The following is a 20,227-nucleotide window of genomic DNA, read 5'->3' on the forward strand; positions in this document are numbered from 1 at the left end:
CATCAGTAGCCTCCACCCCCTTCCCACTTCCTCAATAGCCTTTCCTCTTATAATTTGGTTGTAATTACCCTCATTGTAACCTGTCTGCTTCGTGGCAGTCCAAACCACCCCATTCCCATCAATGGTCTTTCTTAGGTTCTCATCCAGCAATGTTGGGACTTGTCTCTGGGTGGAAATACTAAGGCTGGGGTTCCCTACATGGCTGCATCGTCCCATATCCACTTGTCTGTTGTTTGCTTGGCGTCTGAGAGAGGGGTCCTCCTTCACATCCCATCAGTGACAGAGGACAGTGGTGTAGTGTGGGTTGCCAGCGCCCAGCGCCGTGTGGAATATAGGGGAAATGGACAGAGTCCACATGTGCATTCAACTGCATCACCCAGGAGATCGCACCCACGGAGATAAGAAAAGAAGAGCCATTCTGTTATATGGAGAGGTCACTTCCTGGTTCACATGGAGAAGCTGTTTTCAATGGAGCCCAGTGATGGAAGCTCACAGCTGTATTGAGGCAGCACTGGGTGTTCAAATTTTGCACCTGTTAGGGCAAAATCTGGGTGCAAAGCAGCCGGACACCCAGCACGTCAGGCGAGGGCCTGCGGTGATTGCGGACAGCAAAGGAAGGAGGCCAGCCAGAGGTAGAAGCAAAAACACCAAGGTTTATTGCTGCGCAGCAGGTTCAATGCAGAGAATGAACCCCGAACAAAAGGTTACAACAACTTTTAAAAGTTCTCAACATTTCCCATAGAACACTGCAGAAAGTGTAATACATACATCATTGATACATCATGGACACGTCACGAAAGGGGAAGGTACAGAACACATTTCCATATGGGTAAACAAGTTTTATGGCCAAGGGGTTGACAGACGACCCCTTGATGGGTTACTCGATGGCCCAGGCATTGAAATCTCCAGGAAGATGAGTATTGGTGGATGTTCCAGATATGCACAGACAGGAGGTAACAAAGGAACCCTGGAGGGGAGGATATTCAGGGATTATACCTGATGGGTTTGTGTACAAGGTGGAGGGGACATTTTCCTGTGTACGTGACTCCGCGCTTTGGGGATTATGTCGGAGCCTGGGGTCTTGGAAAGGCCTTGGTGTCTGTATCAAAATATCGTTGGTTCCGAAGGAATCCATGTTTGCAGTGATTTTATATGATTTAATAAAGATTCTTGAGTTCCCCTATCTGGACTTGCTGTCTCGTTCATTGCCTGGGTAGCTTGGATACATTGTAGCAAGTTCTAATTGGATTACCAGCTTCCGAAGGTTCGAAGAACTGTCAGTGATTGTTCTCCTGTCATCGCCTTGTCAGAGGCTTACTCAAGCGTGCAGAGCTAGCTGAGCTAGGCTCTGCAGAGAGATTGCAATCATCTGATTGGCCAAGACGCAGCGGACAGGAGAAGGGGGTTTCATTCATAATTTTCGCTACACTCATAACTTGGTTTCATTCATGGGTTTGTGACAGTGTTACTATCATATAGAAAGGGTTATACAGGGGAGAGGGAGAAGCGGGAATGGAGAGAAGCCTTTATTTTGACAGGGCTCATTCCCATGGGTTGTGGGTTTACTTGTGGTGTGCCTGTGGGGATGTGGCCTAGCCTGGCGGGGTCATCTTGGGGTCCACTTTGGGGTCCAAACTAATCCTCGTTTGGTTGCCCCCCCCCCCGTAAAATTCCCTAACAGTCGCCCACTCGGAGATAGATTCGTGACGAGTTCTAAAAGAACCACGAATCTTTTCTCCGCACCCCCCTTGCATCCCCTCTGGCTATATTTCAGTGATTTGGTATTCACCTTCCCCAAGATGTCGCATTTGGACATATTCAGGGAAAAGACTGGTATTTGGTGAATAGGCTCTCAGTGGGAACAGTTGAGGGGGATTTTTCTCGGGAAGGCAGTGGAGTAGGGCACAACAAGGATTAGCACAATGTAAGGCACAGCAACACATAGACACACACAAAACACTAATAACTAATATTGAAATAATCACCTTAAGTATAGACCTTACCCATCCTAAGTTGGGGAGCCAGCCCCATAGGTCAAAGTCTGAGAGTCCCTCATGTTGAATCGCTTCAAGTTGTCCTGCCAGTTTGTGGATGTTGTTTAGGTGTCCGGTTATGTTTAGGGTTTGGTCTGTCACGAACGTGCAGCATTCAGAGCCAATCAGAGCACAGGTCCCACCCTCACTGGACAACAAGAAGTCCGTTGCAATTCTGTTCTGAATCGAGAGTTGGCGTACCTGTGACAGTTCTGTGGTGAGGGAGTCCGTGATTTGTTCTGCTTCCTGCATGAATTTCAGAAGTACATCAGTAAGTTTAAGGATGTCCACATGGTTGGAGCCCGCTCCATATGCAGGGAATAATGCCCTGCCCCATGTTTCACCGTTGGCTGCCACATCGGAGAGATCTGAGAGGGATTTCTGCCCTCTCCTGTTCCTTTGCCTTCCAGCTGGTAAGTTGTAAGTGACTCGGATTCCAGGCACGATGTATCCGATGAAACAGGAACCAGACATGTGGGGGCTCACCCAGCTGTATGCGCGATGCCCACATACCCAGAATAACCCTGAGAGGTAGGATTCCATCCTTCCGGAAGCGAAGGGCCGCAGGAGCAAGGGGTTCGGGTTGTATGTAGAGTTTTTAGAAGGGCGGCCAATCACCGCGACCCATGCCATTGAAAGATTGGGGTAAATGTGGGAACCTAGATGTGAGGAGATTGTCACCTGTCCAGAAGCATGGAGCTCGAGGTTGGTGGTGCAGGTGCTGGTACCTATGTGGGCCCCGCCACCGGCGAAAAGTCGGCAGAGGGGGCCCTTAGTTGGACCCGTGAGGTACAGGTACTGATGAGTCAGGTTCATAGCGGTAAGATTCCAGGATGTCATGTCCCCGGAGCGGAATTGTTCTAGGGTGACAGGCACTGGTACCAGGGGTAGCCCTTGCCGCATGTGGCTTGGAGCATGGGCGCAAATCCAACAGTCTTGTGGAGGGGCCTCCTTAGCTACCTGGCTAAGGAGTTGGAGGTAAGAGTTCTTGCCCCAGGAGGAGAGCAGATCAGGCTCCTCAAGAGTGGAGTATTCACCGAGCTGTCTAGGAGCCGTTCCGATAGGATGGAGGGGGTCGGAGGTGCTTAGGAGGGTCGTATTCTTGGCGATTCCCCCACATCGCTGCGGTCCATCGTGGTCCCACACTGGGGAATTGTTTGAAGATCCTACAGGGTGGTACCAGCCTTCAAGGTATTCCCCTCCTTTCCAACCCTTTGTGTAGCCCAAGTTCCATAGGCAACAGAAACGCCTTAAACAAACTCCCTGTAGCTGTGGTTTCTCCGGCTTCGGGGTCAAGAGGAGGCATTGGAACCCAAATATCAACCTTTCTGATGGATGGTGGTTGTCGGTGTAAACGGGTCGGGCACCTCCCTTTTCCATCTCGGTCCAATTAGGGTAGCGGAGGATGTCCCTTTGCCCGTAGAGGAAGTATGATCCGTTGGTACAGTGAAGTCGGTAGTACTGCTGTTCCATGGTGAGATTTGCAGATCCAATGCGCTGGTAGTTCCGGTCCCGTATGAAAAGTTCCCAGTATTGGGTCCCACTGAGCCTTGGGACCAAGGAGTGACGAAGGAGGGTTCGGGATTCCGGGAGGCAAAAGTTGAAGTCGCCCACTCGGTCCGGGTTCTGGTTGCCTCCAAGGTCTGCAGTATGGTAGTCAAGAAAGCGATAGTCCGTCTGCAGACCGGAGCACTGGTCTGATAAAGGCATGGTAGGTGGGGCAAAGAGGAGGAGGATGAATAAGTGAAGGGTAGGTTCCATGTCCAGTTCACGAGTGTTTGGCCTGCGTAGGGGTTGTTTAACAGAAGGAAAAATAAGTGGTTGTTGGGTGCCCGAGACGGGAGTTGTCAGACTAGTCAGAGGAGAACAAGCTGTCAAACTGTGGCGGAGAAGAACGAGCGGCTGAGAGCTGTCAAACAGGAGCTGTCAAAAACGTGGCGGAGAAAACAGGAGCTGTCAAAACGTGGCGGAGAAGAACGAGCGGTTGACAGCTGTCAAACAGGAGCTGTCAAAACGTGGCGGAGAAGAACGAGCGGTTGACAGCTGTCAAACAGGAGCTGTCAAAACGTGGCGGAGAAGAACGAGCGGTTGACAGCTGTCAAACCGGAGCTGTGCGTCGGCAGGAAGCAGGAACGAAGAGAAGCGAAGCGATGGCTGGAAGCAGGAACGAAGAGAAGCGAAGCGATGGCAGGAAGCAGGAACGAAGCGAAGCGAAGCGATGGCAGGAAGCAGGAACGAAGCGAAGCGAAGCGATGGCAGGAAGCAGGAACGAAGCGAAGCGAAGCGATGGCAGGAAGCAGGAACGAAGCGAAGCGAAGCGATGGCAGGAAACAGGAACGATGGCGTCGTCGAGGGGGTATCACTGGCGTTTCAGGCGCAGCTTGATTGCGGTGGGGTCTGGGACAATTTCCGAAGTCCAATTGTCCCACAAAGGCGTAGCGGCAAGGTCTTCCTCAGGTCCGGTCTGTAGAGCCCGATCTTGGCCCCGATCGTCAGGTCCGGTCTGTAGAGCCCGATCTTGGCCCCGATCGTCAGGTCCGGTCTGTAGAGCCCGATCTTGGCCCCGATCCGGGTCCGGAGTTGGGAGCAAGGGAGGCGGGTCAGGCTCGTTGTCCTCTAGGTCAGCAGCTGGGAGGGTTGGAGGTTTGTCAAAGGTACAGTCCTCCCCCTCCCCGCCCCCAGAGTCTGACGGTGGCTCGGCTTTCTTGCACCTGGTGTGGTGCACCCAGGAGCTCTTCTCCCCTATTTTTAAAGCGGTAGGTGAGGTGAGGAGAATTTGAAAGGGTCCCTCCCAGGAGGGTTGAAGTGTCTGCTTGTGGTAAACTTTCACTAAGATCCAATCCCCTGGATGGAAGGAATGGGCCGGAACATCTATAGGCAGATTCTGACCCTCTACAGCAGCGTAGGCATGGAGTCGCCGTAATTGCTTCTGGAGTTGGACGACATATGCCGTGAGTTCCGCTTCCCCGGTATCCAACTCAGCAAGCGGGAATTGTGTGGTATAGACTGGTGGCGGTCTCCCGAATAGGAGCTCGTATGGGGATAGTTTTAGAGCTCTTGTGGGAGCACATCTAATGTTATGTAGAACTAGAGGTAGTGCGTTCACCCATTTCAGCCCCGTTTCACTGCAGAGTTTTCCAAGTTGCAACTTGACTTCTTGGTTTATACGCTCTACTTGGCCAGAAGACTGAGGGTGGTAAGGGGTGTGTAGTTCCCACTTGATTCCGAGTGCCTGGGCAACATGTTGGGCCACCTCTGCAGTGAAATGGGTTCCTTGATCGCTGTCCAATTTACGGGGGATCCCATATCTAGGTATAATTTCGTGGATGAGAGTTCTAGCGACTACAGAGGCCGTCGCCCGTCGGGTAGGAAATCCCTCTACCCAATGGGAGAACTTGTCTACAATGATTAATGCGTGCTTGAATCCCTGGCATGGTGGTAGATCGATGAAGTCTAATTGCAGGGTCTCAAAGGGGACGAAAGCCCACGGTCTAGCTCCTGGGGGCCGTTTAGGTTCCCGTTTCGGGTTAAAGTTTTGGCAAGTGATACAATTCTTGGTAGCTGCTGCGGCCGCGGCTGCAGTCCCCGGCGCATAGCAGTACCTTTGTATGAAGTCCGTTATCTTTCCCTTTCCCCAGTGGGTCTGTTGGTGAAGTGTCCTTGCGAACTTAGGCGTCCAAGCCTTGGGTAGAACTATTCTACCATCCGGCAAAGTCCAAATCCCTTCGATTTCGGACGCACCGATAGAGATCCACTTTGCCAGTTCTTCATCAGTTATGGCCTGATAGATATCTTTCAGGTTTAAATCAGCTGGGAGTTGGATGCACTGAAAGTCCATTCCCTCTGAGGGAGGTTGGAGTGCAGCCATTTGGGCCGCTTTATCCGCCCGGCTATTCCCTTTGGAGATGGGATCCCTCCCTCTCGTGTGCGCTTTGCAGTGAACAACAGCTATTGCCTCGGGTAGGTGGATAGCATTCAGGAGCCTCTCTACCAGGGCAGCGTGCGATATTTGGGAACCCGCCGCTGTCAAGAAGCCCCTTTGGAGCCAGATTTGCCCCGTGGTGTGCACCAATCCGAAGCAATACTTGCTGTCTGTGTAGATGGTGGCCCGTTTGCCTTCACTAATTTCACAGGCCCTGATGAGGGCTACAAGTTCAGCCGCTTGGGCACTATACTGCGGACTTATTGGGTTGGCTTCTATTATTTCAAAATCCGTGACCACTGCATACCCCGACTTCCTTTCCCCGTCTACAATTTTGGAGCTGCCATCGGTATACAGAATTAAGTCCGGATTTGGCAGGGGAAGATGATCTAAATCTTCTCGGGGTTTCTCTGCCTGACGGACTATCTGGGCGCAATCATGGTGTGGGGTGCCATCATCTGGTAGTGGTAAGAGGGTGGCAGGATTGAGGGAGGTAACTCGTTTGATAGTTACATTCGAAGGGGTCAGAAGTAAGGCCTCATAGCGGTTTAGTCGCGAGTTTGAGAAGTGGTGCGAACCCTTCATTGTTAGGAGAATGGACACCGCGTGCGGAACATGTATGGTGATTTCATGTCCTAATACAGTTTCCTGAGCTTTCTCAAGGAGTGCGGCTGTTGCAGCTATAGCACGGAGACAGTTGACAGTTCCCTTAGCTGTGTTATCCAGCTGAAGACTGTAGTAGGCTACTGGTCTTTCCCTATCACGAAAGGGTTGTGTGAGGACCCCTGATGCAACTCCCATTTGTTCGTGGACATAGAGATTGAAAGGGATACGGTAGTCTGGGAGTCCCAAAGCGGGAGCTGAGCGGAGTTCCCGTTTTATTCGTTCAAAGGAGGCATAGGCTTCCTCATTCCATTGGAGTTTATCGGGGTGGTCCTGTCGGGTCATGGCTGTCAGGGGCTTGGTGAGTTCAGCGTAACCCGCTATCCATGATCGGCAAAATCCAGCCATCCCTAGGAACCCCCTGAGCTGTCTTTTCGTTTGAGGTAATGGGATCTTTGTGACTGCCTCAATCCTGTCAGTAGCTAGGCTTCTAGTGCCAACCCCCAGGATGTGGCCTAGGTATTTCACCTCTTGTTTGCAGAATTGCAATTTCTTAGGTGACACCTTGTGTCCCTTATGTGCCAATTCCATGAGCAGGTACTTGGTGTCCAATCTGCATGCTTCCTCACTAGTAGAACACAATAAAATATCATCTACGTATAAGAGATAGGTGGATCCCCCAGGAAGGTTCACATCCTGCAGATCTTGGTGGAGGACCGCAGAGAAGATTGCGGGTGATTCAACATATCCCTGGGGTAGCCGAGTCCAGGTTAGTTGACCCGGTCCCCATGTAAACGCAAATAAGAACTGACTTTCTGGGGCCACCGGGATGCTAAAAAAAGCTGAGCACAAATCCGCTGCACTATACCAGGTCGTGTCGGGCGGGATGGCGTTTAGGAGCGAGTTCGGGTTGCCTACGACGGGGTGGCGAGGGATCACGAACTGGTTCACCAAGCGGAGGTCCTGAACAAAGCGATAACGGACAGGTGCGCCTTCCCCTCCCGGTTTTTTGATTGGGAGTACCGGGGTGTTACAAGGGGAGGCGGTGTGCACCAGTATTCCTTGGTCTAGAAAGTCCTGTATCATTGGCGTGAGGCCGTCTATAGCCTCTTTAGGGAGCGGGTATTGCTTTGTGCAGGGGAAAGGTACGTCAGTGCGGTAGGTAATTCTGACAGGTGTAGCTGACTTTAGGAGTCCGACCGAGGTAGATTCGGTGCCCCAGAGCCAAGGGGGCATTTCTAGCTCGAGTTCAAGGGGTAAGTCCGGGAATTGGTGGCCCATTTTCGCCTCCTCCACGATGCCTTGGAAGGCTAGGAGGGACTCTTCAGGGAGGTGTAGATAAATCCCTTCCTTATTACACTGAATGGTAGCTCTCAACTTGCAGAGAAGGTCCCTGCCTAACATGTTCACCGGGCTGTTAGTCAAAAGGAAGGTATGTTCTGCCAGCAGGGGTCCCAACCTTACTTTAGCTGGCTCAGAAAGGGGACAGGTTCGGGGTATCCCATCTAATCCAAACACTTTGCGAGTTTCCCTTCCCGGTTTGAGGTGACTGTCCGACAAGGTAGAAAAGGTGGCTCCCGTGTCCAGCAGGCAATCATAGGATTGTCCGTCTATGTTAAGGGTACAGACTGGGTCCTCAGGTGATAAGGCGAGGACCGGGCAAAGTGCGGAGGCTTGAGTGGGATACCCGGCTGATTGTCAATAATTCTGCCCTCCGGGTAGCAAGGATTGGGTTGAAGGAGCTGGATTAGGCTGGTACGAGCTTCCATACTGTGGAGCCTGTGTCTGATACCCTGAGAGGGGCCGGGGGTTGGTGGCCTGAACGTTTTGTCGGTTCCCAGAATTAGGGGGGTACCGCTGTCCTGAGGCCATAGGTCCGGGTGCCGGTTGGTGTGGGAAGGTGCTGGTAGGGGGGTTTCCGTAGGGAACTTGTGACGGGTAGTAACCCGAGCCAGAGAGGTACGGACAGAACTTTTTGATGTGGCTTTCTTCCCCGCAATTGTAGCACCCCCCGGTGTTGGGTCCCCACGGCCTGGGAATTACTGGTGGTGCGCCTCCTCTACCTCTTCCCCGGGCCATGCCTCTTCCCCGGAACCCCCTAGGTTCCATGTTGAGGGCCAATACCTTCTCCTCCTCAGCTGACCCTTCTCGCTTGGTTTTCTCATCTCGTGAGTTGAAAATGGTCTTTGCAATGGACAGAATTTCGCCAATGGGCTTTCCATCATATCCTATCTGGAGGTTCAGGGCCTTCCTTATGTCTGGGGTGGCCTGGTCCTTGAAGAATCCTTTAACTATAATTTCATGCTCGGGACTTTCTGGGTTTATTCCACCCCATGTTTTTATCGCAGTTGTTAGTCTACTGAAATAGTCGGAGGGGTGTTCGTTTTGTCCTTGCTGGACCGCTTGGACCTTGGTCCAATTGACTACCCGTTTCCCGGCCGCCCGGATCCCTTCTAGGATTGCCCTGGTGAAAACCTCTAGACACCAGGTATGATCTGGATTGTTATAATTCCATGAGGGGTCATTTCGCAGCACGGTGGCTGTGAGAGGTGCGACGCCTCCGGGTCGGTTAGGTTGAAAGTCAGGGAGATTCAAGGCTTCACCTGCCTTGGCTAAGATGTCTGCCTTCTCAGCCTCGTTAAAGAGGGAGTTCAGGAGTACCTGAACATCTGCCCAGGTAGGGTTATATGAAGAGAAGATGGCGCTGACTTGCCGGTGGCATTTATCGGGGTCATCTCTCAGGGAAGGCATCAAATTAGACCAGGTAACAAGATCAGTGGTGGCGAATGGTCGGTGAGCGTACACCATCCTAGGTGGACCGTCAGGGGCGGAAGGAGGGATGGGTAACCCTCGTAGGGGCATCTGTGCGTCCCCTTGGCTGCTAGGACCGGCCCCATCATTTACTGACGTTAGCTTGGACTTTGCCTTTAACTCTTTCTTAGTCTTTTCCCTTTGCGCCAAGGTCGAAGCCCTGGCTGTTCTTCCTTGCCCTTCGCTGCCACTCATTCCATCATCAATTTCACCCTCACTGCTAGTATCTTCTGAGGTGGCCGTTGGGTAGTAAAAGGGCAAAAGGGACTGATCGAAGGAGTCACTGTCATCTGCTGGGTCCTCATAAGGAGGGGGTGGCGGCAGATTCCTTTGGGACCTAGGTCGGCGGGCTTTGGATTTCAAGACCGCTAGGTGTCTCGGATTTCCTCGTCCTGAGCAATCCGGGACCGTTCTCTCGGCGGCTTCAAAGAGACTTAAATATTGCAGCTGCTGGGGCTTTTCTTCCCTTAAGTGCTTCTTTAAAATCTTAATTCGATCCACGTTAAAGGATCCCTCCGGTGGCCAACGGAGTTCAGGTCTTGTAGTCGTAGTTAACTTTGGCCAGGAAGCCTGACAGAGGTCTTCCAATTTTCGCTTTGAAAGGGTTGCATGTCCTGGAAGTTGACTCCAGCGGGCTAGCACGAATTCAAGGGGAGAGTCGGGGTCCCGCTGGGATAGAGAAGGCGTCCTCGAAGCCTTCTTCCCAGAGGGAGTCCGCTCTGGCTTCGAAGCACAAGTGCCCATTTTAAAGGGTTTTCTGGTGAAAGAAAGGAGGACGGATAAAGGGTAAGGGCTGGGTCACTCTAACGTCTAGATTTTTAACAGGAAACAATCTATCCTATCAAGTTATACTTTTCCCAAAGCTCCTGCGGGTTTTTCCTTCCCACTCTGCCGTGTCCCCCTAGGCTTCCGCTAGGCTCTTCCCTCCTGGCAACCTCCTACCTATCTCTACAATCTGAAGAAAGAAGAGAGTCCTACTGAACGCCCGCGAGATGCGGTGCCAGATCGGGTGCTCTCCGGATAGAGTTTGCGATCCGGAATACCCCCCTTGCTTTCAGAAGCGAGTTCACGCACGACACGCGTGTTACGTGACTCGACTGGTGCGGCTGGGGTAGAGACAGTGCAGGAAGGCTCCAACCAGGTGGTTGGAGGGTGGAAAAAGAGCTCTGGCCCCTTGCTTTCGCTGGAGATCGTGCCCCAACGGTGCGGCTGGTCAGAGTCCCCCACTCTCACCTGGTCCCTTGCTTTCACTGGAGATCGCGCTCCAGCGGGGCGGCTGACCAGCTGAGGGGGGTTCGAGGAAACAGGGATAGAGCTCAGGACTCCCGTTCGAGTCGAGCGCGGCACTCGGTCCGAAGAGAAAGGCAGAAGGTAAGATAGGTAAGAGGGCAGAGAATTCAGTTGCCAGGAGATACCACCCGCTTCCCACCAGTGCACTGGATTTAACCTTATACTCACACACCTCCTCCTGAGAAGATCCCGGGATCGATGAGGTTGTCCGGCCGGTCCCTGGTTTTGCTCCCTGGCTGGGTCCTTCGGGGACCTGTAGATTACCGCCCGGTTGGTGGCTGGAGGTCCGGAAGATCCCCACAGGCAAAAGGTGCCTGATGCCGGCTTGAAGACCTCAGGGCCCCCGGTCAGCAACTCGGGAGAACCGCAAGTCCCTGTTCGGGCGCCAAATGTTAGGGCAAAATCTGGGTGCAAAGCAGCCGGACACCCAGCACGTCAGGCGAGGGCCTGCGGTGATTGCGGACAGCAAAGGAAGGAGGCCAGCCAGAGGTAGAAGCAAAAACACCAAGGTTTATTGCTGCGCAGCAGGTTCAATGCAGAGAATGAACCCCGAACAAAAGGTTACAACAACTTTTAAAAGTTCTCAACATTTCCCATAGAACACTGCAGAAAGTGTAATACATACATCATTGATACATCATGGACACGTCACGAAAGGGGAAGGTACAGAACACATTTCCATATGGGTAAACAAGTTTTATGGCCAAGGGGTTGACAGACGACCCCTTGATGGGTTACTCGATGGCCCAGGCATTGAAATCTCCAGGAAGATGAGTATTGGTGGATGTTCCAGATATGCACAGACAGGAGGTAACAAAGGAACCCTGGAGGGGAGGATATTCAGGGATTATACCTGATGGGTTTGTGTACAAGGTGGAGGGGACATTTTCCTGTGTACGTGACTCCGCGCTTTGGGGATTATGTCGGAGCCTGGGGTCTTGGAAAGGCCTTGGTGTCTGTATCAAAATATCGTTGGTTCCGAAGGAATCCATGTTTGCAGTGATTTTATATGATTTAATAAAGATTCTTGAGTTCCCCTATCTGGACTTGCTGTCTCGTTCATTGCCTGGGTAGCTTGGATACATTGTAGCAAGTTCTAATTGGATTACCAGCTTCCGAAGGTTCGAAGAACTGTCAGTGATTGTTCTCCTGTCATCGCCTTGTCAGAGGCTTACTCAAGCGTGCAGAGCTAGCTGAGCTAGGCTCTGCAGAGAGATTGCAATCATCTGATTGGCCAAGACGCAGCGGACAGGAGAAGGGGGTTTCATTCATAATTTTCGCTACACTCATAACTTGGTTTCATTCATGGGTTTGTGACAGTGTTACTATCATATAGAAAGGGTTATACAGGGGAGAGGGAGAAGCGGGAATGGAGAGAAGCCTTTATTTTGACAGGGCTCATTCCCATGGGTTGTGGGTTTACTTGTGGTGTGCCTGTGGGGATGTGGCCTAGCCTGGCGGGGTCATCTTGGGGTCCACTTTGGGGTCCAAACTAATCCTCGTTTGGTTGCCCCCCCCCCCCGTAAAATTCCCTAACAGCACCCCTAACAATTTTTGTGCCTGGGGCAACTGCCCCTGTGCCTCCCTCCACTCTACACCACTGGCAGAGGATGTGAGCTAGGGGAGGGGGCTTCTCTGGTCACTCAGCATCCCTCCTGGCTTGCTGTGGTGGCTGGTACCAGGGGCAGAGCAAGAGGGGTGTGGTAGGGGCGCTCTGGCCTGGGTGCCACCACTAAGGTGGGTGACAGATCCCAGGTGGTACTCACCATGGGGCCTGCAGTGCGCCCGACCCACACATCTCTCCTGGGAGTGACGTGGTGGCTTGGGCACACGCAGGCTCTGCTGCCGAAAAGATCTGCCTGCTGCCCCCCCCCTCAGCTGTAGGGCGGCAGAGGGGGAGGAGGCAGGCAGGCTCCTCGGAGCCCTGCAGGTGGCTGGCCCCGCCCCCGCCCCTGCTGACCCGCCCCCCTCTGCCCAGGCACCCAGTTGGCTTGCTCCACCACTGGCTGGTACCCTTTCCGACAAGCAGGGCAGAGGGCAGGGAGAGATCCACAGTATGTGCAGACATGTCTAATGCCAGGCAGAACTGCAGAAGAGCTTAGAGCAAGTGTTGGGTGTGTGCGCAGGGCATTTATTTGCTCCTCTCAACAGCAGGTAGCCAAGGCAAGCAACTGTGTGTGCTAATGAGTGCTAATGGGATCAGCGCCTTTGCTACGCAGGGAGCTCACCAGACTCCAGATTACCACGTCATGTGGCTGATCTTGATTAGATTGAAGGTAGCAGAGACACCTTGTGTCTCAAGCCCTGCGCCCAGGCGCCAACAGAGCCCCAGATGGGTGCAGCATTTGCTACCTGAACCCTAGGTTTGCTACCTGAAGCCTAGGTTTGCCCCATCCCGTATTAAATGGGGAGGTGGTGCACTCTGGTTTAAAACAAGCAAACAGACAAACAAACCAGGACAATTGTCCCTCAACAGGAAAGGACTGAAGATCCTTCTCTCACCACCCAAACCGCTTTGCTTCTAAGTCTATCCATAGGTTTTATTTATTTATTGGATTTATATCCCACATTTTTCTCCAAGGACACACATTGTTCAACCTTCCTTACTGAATCTCCACAATAGTCCTGTGAGGTTGGTTGGGCTGAGAGGCAATGAGTTGCCCAATATCACCTACTGAGCTTCCTGGCCGAGTGGGGATTTGAACCCTGGTCTCCCAGGTCCAAGTCTGGCATTCTAGGCACTACACCAAGTTGGCTGTCTATCCTTTCTGCTCTCTCTCTCCCCCCCCCTTACATCCTTCTACGCTGGAGCCACTCAAGCAGGCTCAGGAAAAGAAGAATAACAATTAAATACAGTTATATCCTGCCATAAAACCAGCTTAAAAATTAACAGTGAAAGGAAAACAGAGATGACAGATAGCCATTCTCAAACACTGACTCCCTGGCAGTCCTGGGAAAGGGAAGACTTGAGTGTGAACCATAGTTGGGGAAGAATTTGTGCCCCCTCCTCATTGCCCCCTTTTGTTGAAAAAAAATCAGCCCTCCCACGTTACATGAAACGGGGCAGGTGCACATCAAAATAAGCAGTTCTGTCCCAAACCCATCATGCCCTTCAACTGTCTGAAGGGTTGTCACATAGAAGATGGAGCAAGCTTGTTTTCTACTGCTCCAGAGGGGAGGAACTGAACCAATGGATTCAAATAGCAAGGAAAGAGATTCCGACTAAATGTTAGGGGAAACATTCTGAGGGTAAGAGCCATTTGAGAGTGCCACGGGTGACCTCAGGAAGTTCATTTGAAATCTTTAAAAGAGAGGTTTGCTGCCAAGGATCCTTTAGTTGCAATTCCTGCACCCCAAGGACCCTTAGGGATCCCTTCCAGCTCTGTGATCCCACCTCCTTTCTTGCCTGCTGCTCCAGCGTCCAGAAATAATATATGCCACTGCATTGGTGGGCCAGCCAGCCAGCTATATCCTACAAACTGTCAAGAGACTCAGCCATGACACCTCTATCTCCCCCCCTTTTCTGTTTTACCTTTCCAACTGACAGTCAATACTCTGCGACTTTCAAGGACTCTCAATCCTCATAGGGCTGCTTTTTTGGGGGTGGGGTGTATACCGCCTTAGGCTTTTTATTTATTTTTTGCTACTTCTGCAAACCTGGGAATTCTGAGGTAGACTGCCTCTGAACACAGAGGTTCCATCTAGCTATCATGTCTAGCAGCCATCGATCAGTCTTCTTAAAGCTGCGTTTTAGGGACACGAAAGGAGTCCTGCCGGATTGGAACAAAATGTCCCTCTAGTCCGAGGCCAGCTTCCCACAGCGGGCAGCCAAATATCTCTACAAAGTCCACAAGCAAGCCTCAGTCTCCTGTCTCGGCTTCAATGATACGGAAATCTGTTCCCGTTTCAAACATTTCCCTTACTTCAGCTCCTCCCCACTCCTGCTCCATAAGCAAATGCATGTTAGGGGAAGGGGTTCCAGTTAGGACCCACACCGTCCCTGATGCACTCCCTCTTTCCCCAAAGTTTCAGGGGGAGGCTGGGTGGTGCTGCTCAGGTTTTAGCAGAGCAGCTTGCGGCTGCTTCTTGCACTCTGAACCCCATCCAGCCACCCCGCCCTGCCAGCTGCCTGGCCTGCCTATTGGGCTGGCCCGGCCCCTATAGCTCCTTCCCTGATCTTTGGATTTCTGTGTGCGGCTGCGCCAAGCTGCCTGCCAGCCTGTCTCAGAGGTGAGCTTGAAAACCTCGCCCCCATCCAGCTTGTGGGTCGAGGGCAGCCTCTCAAGTAGGATGCGGTTTCTCTCCCTGACTTGGAAACCTTTGGAGCAGATCTACTGCCTGTTTTGGCCTCTGTGCTGGGATTGAAGAGCTGGAGCAGCCCTTGGAATTGATCTCAGGGGGAAAGGGCTCCTTTGGTCCCTGACCCCATCCTCTCTCGGCCTGACATGGTTCGGAGGCAGCAACGGCCTTGCAGCAGAGCCTTGTGGACATGCTGAGCCCCAGGTGGACCACATGGCATGTCCCCACCCATCTCAGCCCACCCAGGACCTCCCATCTGATCCGCTTTTTCCATTTCCCTAATGAGCCCCCTGGCAGAGAGCCGCAGAGAGACAGCCAGCCAGCCGTGGCCCCAGGATTTGTTGCCTCCAGGATCCAGATATATAATTCTCAGCTGGCTGATCCTCCACTCTGTCAAGAGGCGGTGAGGTCTGGAGGGGCCCCAGGCGCCAAGGAGGAAGAGGGCCCCAGCTTGCAAGCACACTCCCTGAAAAGACAGCGACGGGGTCCAGCAGAATCTGGGGATGGGCCTGGCACTGGAGAGAAACGGCGGCCGAGTGTGAGTTCTCTCGTCCTGGGCAGAAAGGAGGGATCTGAAAGGAACAGCTAGGAGTGAGAGAGGAGGAAGGGTGGTTCTGAAAGGAACAGGGCAGCTGATTCTTAAGTGGAGGATGTGGACAGAGAAAAGTTTTCTCTCCCTCTCTCAACATTAGAACTTGTGGGCGTTCGGGTGCAGCAGGATGTTGGGAGCAATTATTTGTACGGTGAACGCTTAAAACTATGGGAGGAGGCAGGAATGGCCACCAGCTAAGATGGCTTTAAAAGAGGATTGGACAAATACAGGGAGGAGAAGGCTGTCGAAGGCTATTAGCCATGATGGCTGTACTCTGCGTCCACAGTTGGAGGCAGGAATGCTTCTGATTGCCAGCTGCTGGAAGCAACAGGAGGGGAGAGGGTGCTCTTGTGCTCGGGTCCTGCTTGCAGGTTCCCCACAGGCACCTGGTTGGCTATTGCGAGAAGATGATGCTGGGCTCAATGAGCCTCCTTTGTCCTGTTCCTGCAGACTTTTCTTATGTTCTTAGTGGTGCTGGCAGCTCCTCTGATAGAATGGGCGGCTGTCAATTTCATATTTCCCATAGTTCATGAATCTTCTTCCTCCTCTTCATGTGCATGCACCTCAAAAATTGGATCCTCTCTGCCTATAAAAATAGGAGCTTTTGGATCTACAGGGTTGCTTTGAAATTGAAAGAGTTAGAAACCATGCCCTGGATTTGGGCTCCAGCTGGAGCCAGTCACTAGCCAGTCTACCTTGAACACTAGAAATTTAGTCAGTACCAGGAATCCTTGGTGGCAGGAAGATCTTTCCAAGCTGGCAGGAGTGCGGACCTTTGACCGCCAGTTTTGATTATTTCTTGCTATTCGGGGAAAGAAGGGGGAAAACCAGGTTGACTTTCCCGGCCTCCTCTTCTTTCCTTTGTTATATAATGGCCTTGGGCAGCAGCCAGTTTTGTGTTTCTGGGGTGGTGGAGGGAGCGAAGGAGATCCTTCCTCTTTCCTCTTATCCTGGGTGGACTAATTTGTTCTTCACACTTTCAGTTTCTTTAAGGGTAAACATGCAGAGCATTCAAACTTTGTACTGTGTGTGTGTGTGTGTGTCTATAAGTTTGTATGAAATGTGTATATTCTCTGCGCATAATACTTGTATGCACACTTCATTGTAATCCTTGCAACAACCCTGTAAGACTTTTCTTTTCTTTTCATTATTTTGTTTATCATTAAGGTTTATCTCCTTTCGGGATAAAGATTGACAACTTGATAATAAAACAATATGTGAAACTGTCAGCCCAAAACGACTTAGCCAAATTCATGGAGGAGAGGGCTATCAACTGCTACTATCCACAAGGGCTATGCTCTGCCTCCACAGTCAGAGACAGCCGTGCTTCTGAATTCAGGCCTCATCATGGGACTGAAACTGCCTTGGTCGCACTGGTCAATGATCTCCGGCGGGCTAGGGACAAAGGTGAGAGCTGTTTCCTAGTTCTGCTGGATCTCTCAGTGGCTTTCGACACCATCAACCACAACATCCTTCTGGACCGTCTAGAAGGGTTGGGAGCTGGGGGCACTGTCATACAGTGGTTCCGCTCCTTCCTCCTGGGCCGTGTTCAGAAAATGGTGGTGGGGGATGAGTGTTCAGACCCTGGGCTCTCACTTCTAGGGTGCCTCAGGGTTCTGTCCTCTCCCCCATGCTTTTTAACATTTACATGCAGCTGATGGGAGAGATCATCAGGGGGTTTGGGCTGGGTATTCATCATTATGCGGATGATACCCAGCTCTACCTCTCTTTTAAATCAGAACCAGTGAAGGCGGTGAAGGTCCTGTGTGAGTGCCTGGAGGCGGTTGGAGGATGGATGGCGGCTAACAGATTGAGGTTGAATCCTGACAAGACAGAAGTACTGTTTGTGGGGGACTCCCTGGTCCTGAATGGGGTAACTGTGCCCCTGAAGGACCAGGTGCGCAGCATGGGAGTCATTTTGGACTCACAGCTGTCCATGGAGGCGCAGGTCAATTCTGTGTCTAGGGCAGCTGTCTATCAGCTCCATCTGGTACACAGGCTAAGACCCTACCTGCCCGCAGACTGTCTCGTCAGAGTGGTGCATGCTCTAGTTATCTCTCGCTTGGACTACTGCAATGCGCTCTACGTGGGGCTACCTTTGAAGGTGACCTGGAAACTACAATTAATCCAGAATGCGGCAGCTAGACTGGTGACTGGGAGCGGCCACCGAGACCACATAACACCGGTCCTAAGAGACCTACATTGGCTCCCAGTATGTTTCCAAGCACAATTAAAAGTGTTGGTGCTGACCTTTAAAGCCCTAAATGGCCTTGGTCCAGTATACCTGAAGGAGAGTCTTCACCCCCATTGTACTGCCTGGACACTGAGGTCCAGCACCGAGGGCCTTCTGGCGGTTCCCTCATTGCGAGAAGCCAAGTTACAGGGAACCAGGCAGAGGGCCTTCTCGGTGGTGGCGCCCGCCCTGTGGAACGCCCTCCCATCAGATGTCAAAGAGAAAAACAACTACCAGACTTAGAAGACATCTGAAGGCAGCCCTGTTTGGGGAGGCTTTTAATGTTTAATAGATTATTGTATTTTAATATTCTGTTGGAAGCCACCCAGAGTGGCTGGGGAAACCTAGCCAGATGGCCTGGGTACTGTATAAGTAATAATAATAATAATAATAATAATAATAATAATAATAATAATAATATAATGCAAGTTGCTGGAGACTGCTAGAATAGCATGAGACTCTTAAACTCAGGATCATCGCTACAAGCCCCACATTGGGGGAAAGAAGGAGGATAATAATAATAATAATAATAATAATAATAATAATAATAATAATAATAATAATAATAGCCTGCCCATCTGGCTGGGTTTCCCCAGCCACTCTGGGTGGTTATTCCTGCACTGCAGGGGGTTGGACTAGATAACCCTCAGGGTCCCTTCCAACTCAAGCATTCTATGATTCTGTGAAGCCACAGAAGGAATCCAGCTCTTCTGCCTGCTTATGGAGTTCCCAGGAGAGGTATCTGGTTGGCTGTTGTCAGTACAGGATGCCTTTTGCCAGATCCAGCAAGCTCTCCTTATGTTCCTAAGCTGAGTTGCTTTTGTAAAAAGAAGCAAAAGTGACTAATAATAAACGTAACTAAGAATAATAATAGGGCAGCCATGCCCATTCATTTCAGTGGGTCCGCTCTAATTCACATTGGATTGAACCACCTGCCATGCATCTCTTGAATGTGCTCAAAGCATCCGGATCCCGTGTTTGCCTTTGCGTCCAAACTGCTCTGCTTCCGAGCACCGGAGGCAGCTTCACAGCGGAGGAGGGGGGGTCCCCATTTGGGGAAAACAGCCCTCCCACCCCCACAGGGCCTGGAACAAAGAGAGGAGAGGGGCTGTGGGGGGACCGGCTGGGAAAGGCCTCCAGCTTTTGAGGCGCATTGTCTCCCTGTCAGCTGCCGGGCTCAGCTGGCCCTGAGGGCAGGCACCCTGTCACCCGGGATGAGCTGCATCGAGCAGTAAGGTGACCTTGGGGATCCAGTTGTTTGTCCCAGCTGCTCCGTGGGCCCGGAGGAGGGGGAGTGTGCTGGAGCCTCTCTCCTCCTCCTCCTCCTCCTCCCCAGTGAGGCACTGGGGGGGGGCAACGGTGCCACCCCCTACAGGTCTGCAGAACTGCTGCTGCAAAGGCTGCAGCAGCTTGGAGATGAGCAGTGTTGGGTCTCTGCATGCTGGACGCCTTTCTGCTTTGAGCTGCAAGGCCCTGATCCTGGGAGTTGGTGCTGCACCCTTGGGGTAAGGCTTGGCATTCTCTCTCTCTCTCTCTCTCTCTCTCTCTCTCTCTCTCTCTCTCTCTCTCTCTCTCTCTCTTCCCACCGCAACCCTGGGGCAATGCTTCTCCCTGCACCCAAACTGGCCTGATCCATTTGCATATTTCAGGGGAGGAATGAGGATGGAGGCAGAGAGACCTTCCTAGAGGTGAGGCAGGAAACTGGGGGAGGAGGGCACCTGGTCTGGTGTGAAACCCCATGTTCATGGGGGTTCTTCCTGGGGAGTCTCAGCTGGTGCTCTTGTGGCTAAGTTCTTGGTGGCGAAGGGGAAGACCTTTACTGGAACCTTTTCCTCCGGTTTTTAATCTGGTTGTTTTGAGGTTTTGCTGCTTTAGTCTCTGCTGAGGGGCCTGCCTCAGCAGCTGCCTTCTCTGCTCTCGGCATTTTGCCGCTCTGTTGCTTTGATTGTCACACATCGATGTTTCTCCCGCCCGATGTCAGCCGCAGCCCAATAAATGTGACTAAATAAATGTGGCGCTCTTCAAGATGCCACGCGACTCAGTCTGCGGCCCTTGCCTCCGTTGGGGTTTGTTTCCTGTTGTTGTATTGGTTTTGTTGCAAAATCAATACAACACACTTTTTTTGTGTGTGTGTGGATGCCACAGGACTATGTTTAACGTTTCAAATTAAAGATCTGGCATTAGCATATGCGATGCTTACACGTTATCCAAAAAGATGGTACCTATCTGCATAACGTTTGGCGTACGCTAGTACAGTTGTTCCAAAAGTGGGTGGTACCACCCCTGGGGGGCACCTAGGGGCACCAAAAGGCAAGGGGGAAGCAGAGGGGGCACTGGAGGTGTAAATGACTATCAGGCTTTGAAAAGCGGGACTCGCTGGATCAAGTTCATCAGTCTTGTAGAATTAATTAAACTAAACAGTTTTAATTGGATTTTGAATAAAC

The 20,227-nt window shown here is 51.9% G+C and overlaps 1 protein-coding gene across 6 annotated transcripts in view; it reads left to right on the top strand.

Moving 5' to 3' along the window:
- PLEKHG5 (pleckstrin homology and RhoGEF domain containing G5) overlaps positions 1-20,227 on the top strand; it is a 113,931-nt gene that overhangs the window by 67,977 nt on the left and 25,727 nt on the right. Inside the window, exon 1 of one of the 6 annotated variants that reach the window (XM_035117811.3) lies at positions 15,017-15,496. The exons of the other annotated variants lie outside the window; for them this stretch is intronic. Coding sequence (XP_034973702.3) covers positions 15,149-15,496 — 348 coding nt within the window. The 5' untranslated portion in view covers positions 15,017-15,148. Of the gene's footprint in view, positions 1-15,016; positions 15,497-20,227 lie in introns of those variants that run through there. 6 annotated transcript variants of the gene reach the window in all.

The sequence above is a fragment of the Zootoca vivipara genome, chromosome 6 (assembly GCF_965207765.1).
Source record: "Zootoca vivipara chromosome 6, rZooViv2.hap1.1, whole genome shotgun sequence".
NCBI classification, from domain to species: domain Eukaryota; kingdom Metazoa; phylum Chordata; class Lepidosauria; order Squamata; family Lacertidae; genus Zootoca; species Zootoca vivipara.